General features: G+C 37.3%; 1 protein-coding gene across 2 annotated transcripts in view; it reads right to left on the reverse strand.

The window, feature by feature from the left end:
- Positions 1 to 586: 586 nt before the first annotated feature.
- LOC132828346 (AMP deaminase 2-like) overlaps positions 587 to 12,156 on the reverse strand; it is a 168,226-nt gene continuing 156,656 nt past the window's right edge. For both annotated transcript variants that reach the window (XM_060845371.1, XM_060845370.1), the window contains one exon: positions 587 to 4,893. In XM_060845371.1, coding sequence (XP_060701354.1) covers positions 4,687 to 4,893 — 207 coding nt within the window. In that variant the 3' untranslated portion in view covers positions 587 to 4,686. The remainder of the gene's footprint in view (positions 4,894 to 12,156) is intronic.

Genomic DNA, 12,156 nt, shown 5'->3' on the forward strand with positions numbered 1-12,156 from the left:
ACCAGGATGTGGGCTTCACTGGTTTAGCAGCATTTGTCATCCAATAATGAAATTAAACTTTTGATATCATGCAATTTTCGTTTGCCTTCATTTTTTCTTCTACCAGCAATGGCAATTTTCTTCAAAGCATTATTTATAATAATTATTATTATTATAATAAAAGATTGTCAGGCATTTAGATCAGCATATGAAAATCATTTACTCTCTATTATAGCAGAATTTGTGCATTTCACAATATAGGCTTAATTTCTTTCAGAGCTGAATGTATGCTGTTCAGACTCTCAATGCTGACTGGAGCTGAAAATCAGTGTGTTCGTCTTTTAGCGTGATTGCCAGATCTGCCTTCAAAAGGAATCCACCATTTAAGAATGGGATAGAACTACACACAAACTACTCAATGAATTAAGTCTTACCTAAATGCAATCTGAACGGAATCATATATTGACTGAAAGATCTAGAAAAGCTACCGATAGAAATAAAAGCTGAGTGCTGGAAATCTAACATCTAAACAAAATTAAAGTTTACAAAATACAGGGTTACACTCAATACTTTAATTACCACCAATGTATTCATCTGATTTTAATCTAGAAAAGCTAATTTGACTAATCTGTTGATTAAAAACATGATGAGTGCTATAATTGAAGAATTATTATATTGGATAATATTGTAAATTAGCTCTTTTAGCTTTTTAAAAGTTTTCCCATTTTGTTGCAAAACTAGCTGGACTACCAATTGAACAGACATTTTCTGACAATTGGGTCTGATCAAGAAAGTATAATAAAACAGTGACACTTAAAAAAAACACATAATAGCTAATGTTGTAGGTATAGGTGATTTTATATAATGGATTTAAGCAATTGACTAGAATGGGAACTTCTTCCAGTGAAAATGATTACAGCCTGTATGAGAACAGCCTGCAGATCAATTAGCAAGACTGTTTATTCTGCTTTGCATCAAAAAGGCTTAAAAATATCAAATACACAAATGAACTAAAATTCTGGTCAGTTGACTGGAATATTCCCTTAAAACCAAGGAGTACTGCCAGAATCTGACAAGACCCAGCTCAAAAGGCATCATTAGAATGAAGTTATGCCAAAAAAAAATGGTTCCTTGCGTTTTTGAAATGTTTAATTTGTGTTGAGCGTAATACAATCAGTCAGTCAGTCTCTGCCTCCTCTATAAACCTCAAAACATGTGAATATTGGACTCCAGACATACCCAGGCTTTTATAAGAAATCAATCCCAATATTTAAGAGCAGGATTAAAATTGACTGAAGGCTTGTAAAACTTGTAACTTAACAGCAGGGCTGTCAGAGGCATGCAAATACAAGGTGGCAATGCGGATTTAAAAAAAAATAAATCTTATAGTAATCTATTTCATCTTTTCCTATTACAGATTAGTTCCAGAACAGCTCCATAGAAACTGAGGAAAGTGCGTCTGTTGCTCAGACAGTTGGTAACAGTGTGGGGCACCTGAAGAGGGGAACAGAGTTTTTTTTAACTTGTCCGCATCCGATACATTTAATCTAACAAAGTTTAGACAATATTTAAAGGGATTGTACAAAGTTCAGTCAGTGTAGAAGAGCTCCTGACATAGTTCAGATGGACAAAAATGTCAATGTTTAACTAAGAACGTTATAGCACAGGCAGATTATTGAGGCCATTAAGTCCATGCCAACCTTTGTCTGCGTACCATATGAGTCACCCAAACTCTCTTCTGCTCTGCTGCCTATTTTCTTCTGACAAATGAGTATATATATTAGGTCATTGTTCATATACTGATAAACAAATTGCTTTGGGGTAATTGCTCAGGATCTGCAACAATCAAACAAAGACGGTTTTTTTAAACCAACACTGGCCTATAAAGATTCACAGTTGGCTAATCATAAAACAAGACTACATCACCAGTGTCAGATACCTGACTGAGTTGCTGTTTATACACTGAATAATCCTGGACTTACACTGCACACTATGTTTCATGTTGCAGTAATCTCCTGTTGGCTACCTTCTAGAAATCCCACATACCCCTTAAATAGAATCAAACTATTGTGCTTTTAAGTAACAAGTCACGTTATAAAGGCGCTGATGTAAATTGATTTGCATTAGGGTGCAACCAGCAAGTAGTGATGTAGGCAATACAAGGCTGAAACAAGCATGACATCCAGCTGTACAAATCACAAATAACTGAAATTCAATTTGTTCATAAAATCTCGTTATCCCACACCAAAATAGTCACAGTTGGTGAACATTATTTACTATATTTTAAAAACAAATTACATTAGTAAAAGCTAATTAGTAAAAAAAGTCAACAAAAATGTGAAAAAGTATGAAACATTCATCATGCGACTGATCCAGACGAAATGCAAACACGGAGGCAATTATTTAATTGGCCTGTAGAGCAGTTTGAGGATATCTATGAAAGATATCTGTAATAGAAGCAGTAAAAGATTCAGGTGAGCAGCATATGGATGTAAATAATATTGAAGGGTTCTATAACCTGTATAACAAAACAAAAGCATCAATAATCGAATCCATCCACCCAAGAGTTCAGGTAGGTATTTTGCTTTCAGTGCTAACAATTGTCTCTTTGGGCCTAACTATTATTTCGTGCTGGGTTTCCCCCTCTTAGTCATATGACTGGATTCCACTCACAAACAAAATACAGCCTTGCAAAAGGATGGGACTGCACATTTCAAAGTAAACACTATATAATATGTATGCCTTTACAATAAGTCTGTAGGGAGCCAAAGCAAATGTTAAAAAGTTTCATTGAACAGTTGGATTTAGAAACAAATGGCAACTAGATGAAGATTAGTTCACGACTTTTCTCCACACTTATTAAAGTTGGGTATTCCTTCTGAATAATCTCCAGCTCCAGTCAAACAATTAATTCTCTAACACTAGTTCTCTGAACAGCAAACATGGTGTCCATGCTGTTCGAATTTCATTTCCACGAGCAGTTGAAACAAAATTACTACTTAACAAGGCCAGAAGTGCTCTTTTGGCAATAGGATGGAGCTTTTCACTGCTAAATGCAACATTATCATGATATGCATTCTAAGGAACAGTTAAGCAGATGTGGGTTTATTAAACATGTACACCAGCATTTAACAGAAAATTAGTGGTGTGACAGCAATATGTTATCATGCAGAATTAGGCAGTGATTCTTAGTCCTGTTTCCCATACTTCAGTCAATAATCATCAACTGTATAAGCAGCATCCCATTTTAAATTTGCCTACACCTTCTAGAATGAAGCTGTTAGCATTTGCCTTCTGCAAGGTTAACAGACAGCAGAATACTAGGCTCAAATGCTGAGCAAATGCATAAATAGCAATATAATCAAAGCTTTATCATCAATACTAAGCAAAGTGTCAGCAGATTTAGAAAAGCCCACAGATAGCTCAACTTCAATTTACAAATGAATTGATAAGCAAAAAAATTGAGCTCAACTTTTTTTTTAAAAATAAAGGTGCATTATTTAACACAAATATTGTAAGTCACAATTCATCACATGCAATATATTTAGGGCAACTAATCTAGAAAGATGAAATTCAAAGTACAACTTAAGAATGGTTCATAAATTCAGAATGTCCCAAAAACCTTTACAGCTTTTGGATTACTTCTTAACAAAATAATCATTGTTATTTTGTGGGCAAATGAAACAGTAAATTGACCGTGGCCAAATTCACCAGTTAATCTGCTTCTAGTGACGCAGGGTGAGAGTTAATTATTGATCAGCATGGGTGGGGATGGGGAAACAACGTTGCACTTCTTTTACGTCTGTCTGTTAATAAAACAAAAAAATAAAATCCGTTTAACAACTCACCTAAGAAATAATATATCTGACAATACAGCAATACTGCATTGAAGGGTCCTTGTAAATACCGAGCTTCTCATCCCTGGAGCCAGGATTAAACTCATAACATTCTTACTTAGACCTGGGGACACTAACAATCCTGAAATTACCATCAGGTTGATGACAGTTGGAAAAAGTAAAACAGATTGTTCAGAATGCCCATTCAGACCCCAAATTAAACAACAAACAGGTATAATTTGGATGTTTACTGAACATCCATCAGTTAATCAAATCTACTTCATTTTTAAACATCCTAGTCACACTGTGCTTATGGGAATACCTAACATACTAAATAGTTATTGTGTAATTTTTTAAAAAAAAATCAAAATTGAGATAGAGCCTCAATTTTAATGGTCACAAAGATGGGTGTCCACAAAGGAAAATGGGTGGCCACCATAGCACCTCTTGGAATGCAGGGAGGTAGAACCTTTGAGAATAAACCAAACAAATGTTCACAGTCATACTCACATCAGAAGCAACATGTTACAACTCGTTACTCCCTCACCATGGACAACTCTGACATCCAAGTCATCCAAAAGGTCAGGCCAACTAAAAAGTAATCTAAAAGAACAGGCAGCTAGATTTAAATAACTCGCACATTGATGTAAAACAAGCACAATGAAAGGTAGAATTTGTGTATGCTAGAAGGTAAAGTTTTCCAACTCTTCTCAATGCTCCTAGTAGTAATAATAATAATAATTTGTAGCAATGACACAGTGGGTAAACAGTGCTAGATGCACCAGCATTCTACAGGTGTCCAGTTTACAATGGTTGTTAACAACTCTGGCCTGCCATAAGCAGGCTTTCATACCCAAAACGTAAAAGCGGCCTATCGTGATTCAGATACTGGTGTCATATTTATGGAATCATCCTCCAATTGTTCTGCAGTAATCAATGCCTGTGTAATCAAGTTCAGCTCTTCACACAGCGTTTCATGACGGTAGGCAACCCGAATATCTGGGACGTTAGTGCGACGAATATCGTTACCCTCTATGCTCTCCTTTTGATAGTGTGGTCCTAGCCAGTAGCCCTTTACCTGAAATGGGAAAAAACAAATACTGTTTTAAAGAAACGGCTGTTGTTAAAGTAATAGCTGTTGTAAATGCAGCATTCAAAAGAAATTTTGTGACAACGCTGGCCTCCACAGAGAAGTGATGTGGGGTTGCCACCGGTCCAACATGCAGATGAGACCCTGGTTGCACATATAAAATCTTTCCCCTGGGTTCACACATGAAACGTGAACAATGGGAATGAACTGCTGTAGTCTTGTCCAACTGTATTCAGCACAAGCGTCTCTCATACAAATAAGATGCCTACACTCGCCCCAAGGTTATTTATTCCAAAATGTGGTGGCCCTCAAAACTAACAAATTACAAGCATTTTAATCATTAACTCGGATTGAAAATACTGGTTACTGATTATTATTACTATGCCCTGTACCAGTTAGGTTTTAGACAACTTTGTATTCGAGTCATAGAGATGTACAGCATGGAAACAGACCCTTTGGTCCAACCTGTCCATGCTGACCAGATATCCCAACCCAATCTGGTTCCACCTGCCAGCACCCGGCCCATATCCCTCCAAACCCTTCCTATTCATATACCCATCCAAATGGCTTTTCAATGTTGCAATTGTACCAGCCCCCACCACAGCTTCTGGCAGCTCATTCCATACACGTACCACTCTCTGCGTGAAAAAGTTGCCTCTTAGATCTCTTTTATATCTTTTCCCTCTCACTCTAAACCTATGCCCTCTAGTTCTGGACTCCTCGAGCCAGGGAAAAGACTGTCTATTTATCCTATCCATGCCCCTCATAATTTTGTAAACCTCTATAAGGTCACCCATCAGCCTCTGACACTCCTAGGAAAACAGCCCCAGCCTGTTCCTCATCTCCCTGTAGCTCAGATCCTCCAACCCTGGCAATATCCTTGTAAATCTTTTCTGAATCCTTTCAAGTTTCACAACATCTTTCCGATAGGAAGGAGACCAGAATTGCAGGCAATATTCCAACAGTGGCCTAACCAATGTCCTGTACAGCCATAACATGACCTCCCAACTCGTGTACTCAATACTCTGACCAATAAAGGAAAGCATACCAAACACCTTCTTCACTATCCTATCTACCTACGACTCCACTTTCAAGGAGCTATGAATCTGCACTCCAAGGTCTCTTTGTTCAGCAACACTCCCTAGGACCTTACCATTGGTATTGGTATTTGCAACATATTTTAAAGGATTAAGGGAAATAATCAAACAGACATCACAATGGGACCATATCCCATGTAAGTCAAGCTCTCAGGAAAATTCCGAGATAATTATTAGAAAATGTTCTCAACAAAGCTACAATCTCAGAAATAATGAGTGCCGCAGAAATAGTCAATTCAACCCAAATTACCAAAAAAAAAGTGACAAGGGTTTCAAACACAAGAATTTGAAGCTAACAAATCAATAATCGTTATCACTACAAACATTTTGTTCCTCTAAAGTTGAATCTAACAGTCAAATACTTTAGAAATCTTGCAAGATTACCTAGTAATTATCCATTTTATTACAAATAATTTTGCTAGTAAACTTCAACAAAGTATGATATATGAGAAATAAAAACTGTTGCAAAGAATTGTAGAGTTGTGTGAAAAGAAGCAACTGCTTTACAGGAACAGAGTTATCATTTTTTTTTAATGCTGAAGCTATTGCATTTAGATGACCATATATGCCCAATTCAAATGTTTGTAATTTTGGTCAGATCCACAGCAACACTGAAGAGACAACCATTTTCAGAAATGGCAAACCTTCTTTATTTGGGAAGCAAAGAGTCAGAAACCAGTTGTGCTCTGTAGAAATTGCTGAAGTAAAAGTGAGCACCGATAGATTAATTTTCTGCTTCATTAAAAACCAATGTTTTATTCCTCCTTACTGCTGCCACTTGGATGGGTCTTCTGAGCTGGAAGCTCTCAAAATGAATTTGAAATAGGTCCAAGGAAATAAAATAATCCCAGCCATGACCCTTGTCTCCAAAAACAATATATAGTTTCACTTCTCCCATCCCCACCTTTCTTATGTCAAGTCCAGTGCACTACAGTGACAAATTTCAATGGGCATCATTCAGCATCAGTGACATCAGCCTCTGTATTCTTGGTAAAATATTTCTAAACTAAACAAAGAAAACCATTCTTCTAAGCACACAAATCTTTTCCACTTTAAAATAAATGACTCCACAGGTAGAATTATATGAAAAGAGATTTCGCTGTATCTGCCATCTATCTCACTCTGTGGTCAGCTGACATAAAACTGAAGGAGACAGTGAGGACTGCAGATGCTGGAGATCAGAGTTGAGAGTATGATGCTGGAAAAGCACAGCAGGCCATGAAGCATCAGAGGAGCAGGAGAATTCACATTTTTATCATAAGCCCTTCATCAGGAAAGCCCTTCCTGATGAAAGGCTTTTGCCAAAACTTTGATTCTCCTGCTCCACAGATGCTGCCTGGCTTGTTGTGCTTTTCCAGCATCATACTCTTGACACTGACATAAAACTATGAAAATTATTGCTTTATTAACAACATGGAATGCCTCACTTCCTACATACCCCATATATGCTCGAGTAATAGTCAAATTTTACTGACTACTTTTTAAGGTTAAATTTATGGGGCCGACTATTACATGGATACTATTTTGGGGGGCTGAAATTCATGCCCATCAAAATTCATACCATATCATTAGCAGAAGCCCAACTGATCTCTAAACGAATATAGAAAAAAAAATAATGAATTATGGTAATTCTAAAAACTCTCTGGAACACAACAGCCAGCACACTGACTCAAATGTTGATCTGTTATCTGTGAAGAATTAGGGTTGACTTTTATACGAGATATTTAGAAAATTCCAGCTTATTTGGCCAAAAGCAGGGAGTCAACTTTTACATGAGATCGACTATTACTCGAATATGTATGGTATTTTACTTAAAAAGCCTCAGCAAGAACACAAAAAAAACTTGTTGACAACTCTTATCTCAAGTCCCTAAGCCATGCTGTCCATTATCAAACCACAGCAGTGTTATATAAAATTTGATAGTGATTGGAGAATAAATATCCAAAGCTATTTAGAGTCATAGGACATTAAATTATCATCTCAGTCTTATCCATTCTTTAATGTTTTTACAGATTTAACATCATCCAAAGCTTTGCTACTTTCAAACAGAAAGCAATGAGAACGTACTGAGAATTAACAGGTTATTTGAAAAGTCCGCAGTTCTTTCAGCTGACAATTACATATACAGTTTTGTTTTAAATGTAGGAACCCATTGATCGAGACACCAATTGTTGCACTAAGAAAATTATATTGACTCTCGCTCAACTGTAGGTTGTCCATGGACTTAAAACAATCTACATGGCCTGATTCATAAACAAGAATACGTGCCCACAAGATTCCAAACTAACATAGAAAGCATTGAACAAAACACTAAGCAGCATTTTCTCATCTTGCAGCACACAGTAAAATGAATTTACCAATTGAATAGTCAAAATAAAACAAAATATTGTTCTAGTTGGAGCTTCAATTTTCAATATGACTAAAATGAATCACACAAAAAGAAAACATTAGAAGAAATAAAACAAGCTCTAAACAAGAAACAAGTGGCGATACATTGTATTTCTATTATCAAGGACATTCACATCCCCAGTTACTAAGTATCGAGTGGAATATGTCACATGCTCACACAAACATTATGTACCGATTAATGTTACTGGTCGGTTTTCCTCTTTTTGATTGCATGTTGTAAATTTCCCATTACAAAGTTAAATCTGTTAAAAGTTCAATTTAAATTTAAAATCCTATATTTCAGCATCCCAACTTTATGAAGAACAATTTAAAAAGTTAGTGTATATAGTGTCTTTCACATTCTAAAGTCATTGCAAAGCAATTTACAGTCAACAAATTACTTGTTGATGCAAGATTTTTATTCTTCCATGGGATCAGAGTGTTGCCGGCTAAGTCAACATTTGTTCTCCAACCCTAATGCACGAGAAAATGGCATTGAGCCATGTTCTTGAATCCCTGTAGTCCATCTGAACCTGAACTTCTTACTCCTGTTAGAAAGGGAGTGAAGTTGCTAGCAGGTTCTTTAAAGCAATAGGAAAAATTTACAGTGAATCTGTAAGATTTTTATTGATTAACATTTGCCAGGACACTAACACTTTATACTTCGTCCAATAGTATTGTGGAATCTAAAGATCACTTTCTGACTGTGAGGCCCAAGTTTAGACTTGAAGATAAAAGTCAATACATAACATTACAGTGCAGTAATGAGGAAATGCTGCTTTGTTACTAATGGTAATCTTTGGATAAGACACCTCAAATAGAAGTAAAAGATTATACGGATCTCTATCAAAGAGGAGGAATTATTCACAGTGCTCTGTCCAGCGTTTGTCACATAAACAAAGTATCTACAGAATTTCTGATTATCATGTTGCTGTTTGTTTTGTGTGACTGACCACCATGCTTTCTATGTTACAACAGTGACTACACTTTAAAAGTACTTAATTGGCTGTAACGCATACTGAGATATCCCAATGGTTCTGAAAGGCACTACAGAGGAACCTTGATTATCCGAATACCAATTATCCAAAAATTGGATTATCCGAAGGAGATCTCCAAGTCTTGATAGAAACTTTACGTCAAAGACGTGTTTCCAACAGTGATCGCATCTTTTGTTTACAGTGATTAAACAGGCACGGTCTCCAAATGACTGACCTCCCACCCTCTCATTCTCTCCCACTTTCCCTGGAGGGTGTACCCTAAACCCCCCTTCCCCAGATAATCTGACCAACACTGTCCTGTAGAGTGCAGAGGTGGAACTTGTCAAAGAGTTGCAGTAAAACGTTGTGTGTGTGGTTGTGACTGTGGCTGTGTGTGTGGGGTGTGTGCACTATTTGGAGACTTGTCCCACAAAGGCAGCAGCAGCAGAAGTCTTGTTGTTGGTGTCCAGTTCGGCTGCCCCGGAGAGCGGCGGGGGCAGTGCTGGATGAGATTGGGGAGGGGAGGGGGGCGCGGGTGGAAGCTGTTAGGGGTGCATGGAGGCGTTGGTGGGTGGGGGAGGCGGTTTTGGGGACCAGGGGGTTAGCGGTGTTGGATGAGATTGGGGGCAGGAGGTAGTGTTGGACAGGGCGGGGGGGGTTGATGGGCGGTGTTGGGGGTGCGGGGGGAGGTGTTGGATGGGGTTGGGGAAGGGGGCGGTGTTGGACAGGGGCAGTGTTGAGGGGTGGAGTCTCACACGCTTTGTGCTGCTGCAGTCTCCTGAATGAGGAGCAGACTTTAAAAACTCCCAGCCCCAGAGGAAAGGCATTTAAATCGATTAACCGAATAATCGATTATCTGAATGAAATAGCCCATCTCGTTCAGATAATCAAAGTTCCCCTGTACATATACAGAATCTTTCTTTCATGTAAAACTTTGGCAATACAGCATAAAACCAAAGAAATTGCCAGATTTTTAAAAATGAGTTAAGGCACAATTTGGTTTGTCTTCCATCATCCTGATACAATACAATGACAAAGACTGAATACTACAGTTAGTTATCAATTAATCTACAACAGACATAGGCAGGAGAAGATGGTCAAACCTACTCCCCCCTAAATTCGTGAAACATGGCCAGTTATTCTTCCCAAGCTTATTAACTTGACTAGAACGCCATGTTTCAATTTATTTATACACATGAAATAGCAGGTCTCAGTTTGCTATGCAGGGAAGCCAACATCACATGTCTTTATTCACTTGTTTCTGAGCACATCAGCTCAAAATATTTACAGTCCAATAATACTTGCCAAGTCACACAACACAGCTATTATGGTCAGGAATATTCAAGATCAGTGCTATGGTCAATTCCTTCTTTTTGTCCAACTTAACTGCATTTAAGAAAAAAAACTGATGGAGAAGAAACATTGATTGCATTCAAGGTTTTTCAAAATGCATGTTTTGACTTTCCAATGTAATGCATTTTCCTTCCTCAAAGGGAACATGTTTGGTCTACGTGAATTGAATAACTTCCTTCAGGAAGCTATTATCAACTAAATTTCCATGCACCACTGAATTGCTTCCTGAGAAATTTGTTAAGTCAGAATACATCTGGCATTTACAAAAAAAGGTAAATAAACAGAGGAAAGAAGCAGCAATTAACCAGTTGCATATATCGTCTGAGAAGGTATCTCAGATGTGAAAATTAATAAACCTCCAATGATTAAGTTACAATTGTTACAACAAGGAAACAATTTCATTCGCCACATTGCAGGTCAATTACTAATTAGAAACAAATATATCTAAAACAAATATTTTGTGAAGTAAACAGCTCTAATATAGTTGCAAATATATTACAACTTGCCTACTTTCACTGCACAATATAGTGGAGTTGTGTAGGAGTATCGAAGATAATGGTCCACTGCTTACTTATGGAATACCTCTTTAGAATGTGAAGGTAGCTAAAGTTCAAACAATCCAAATTAGATTGAAGGTGAGATGGTGCAATTTCTCTTCAATCTATCTCCCCATTTAAGGTAATGCTGTACGCTTATTTAAGTTATAACTAGAATTACTGGCTGAGCTCAGTGGAACAATTACTCCAGAATGTTCTCAAATTAACATTATGACAATTGCAGTGTGAAAGTACTTCTCTGAAGTTCAGCAAAGGGATCTGTTCTCTGCCCTTCCCTTGCCTCTATCTCAAAACTCCCCCTTGCTCCACTTCAACAGGAAGTGACTCATATTTAGCACTGCCTGGAACAGGAGAAACATTACAGTCCCAAACCTGCAGTGGGAAACAAGCAACAATTAAAGATTCTAGAAAACAGTTGTCTAATTCAATCATTTTGGGATGGAACAAAGGGACTGACTGATGACTTCCACTTTTTGCAGAACCATTCTGCTCTGAACACTTTATTGCAGAGTGGAATTTAGTGATGGCTGTTAAACTACAAATGCATGCCCTCTTTCTACAGTACCTTAAGAAAAAGGACAGCCTGCTAGCCACTTGTTATTCATCCTGAGAGACGAGGACCAGCATCATATTTTGATTTCAGAATTCCAGCATTTGGAGATTTTTAACAAATATTTAGGCATATCTATTTTAAACCTAAATTAATTCTCATACTTTGAAACAAAGTTCTTTTTTTCTTTTTCATACTCCAAAGTGGTATTGCACACAACTGAATGACTTTTCAACCAGCAAAACTTTTAAAAGATTTTTTTCCTTTTAACTACCACCAGTAATCCCCTGTGGCAGAGTTGTTTTTTTTAAAAATTGAATCTATTTTTT

The sequence above is a fragment of the Hemiscyllium ocellatum genome, chromosome 26, assembly GCF_020745735.1.
Source record: "Hemiscyllium ocellatum isolate sHemOce1 chromosome 26, sHemOce1.pat.X.cur, whole genome shotgun sequence".
NCBI lineage: Eukaryota > Metazoa > Chordata > Chondrichthyes > Orectolobiformes > Hemiscylliidae > Hemiscyllium > Hemiscyllium ocellatum.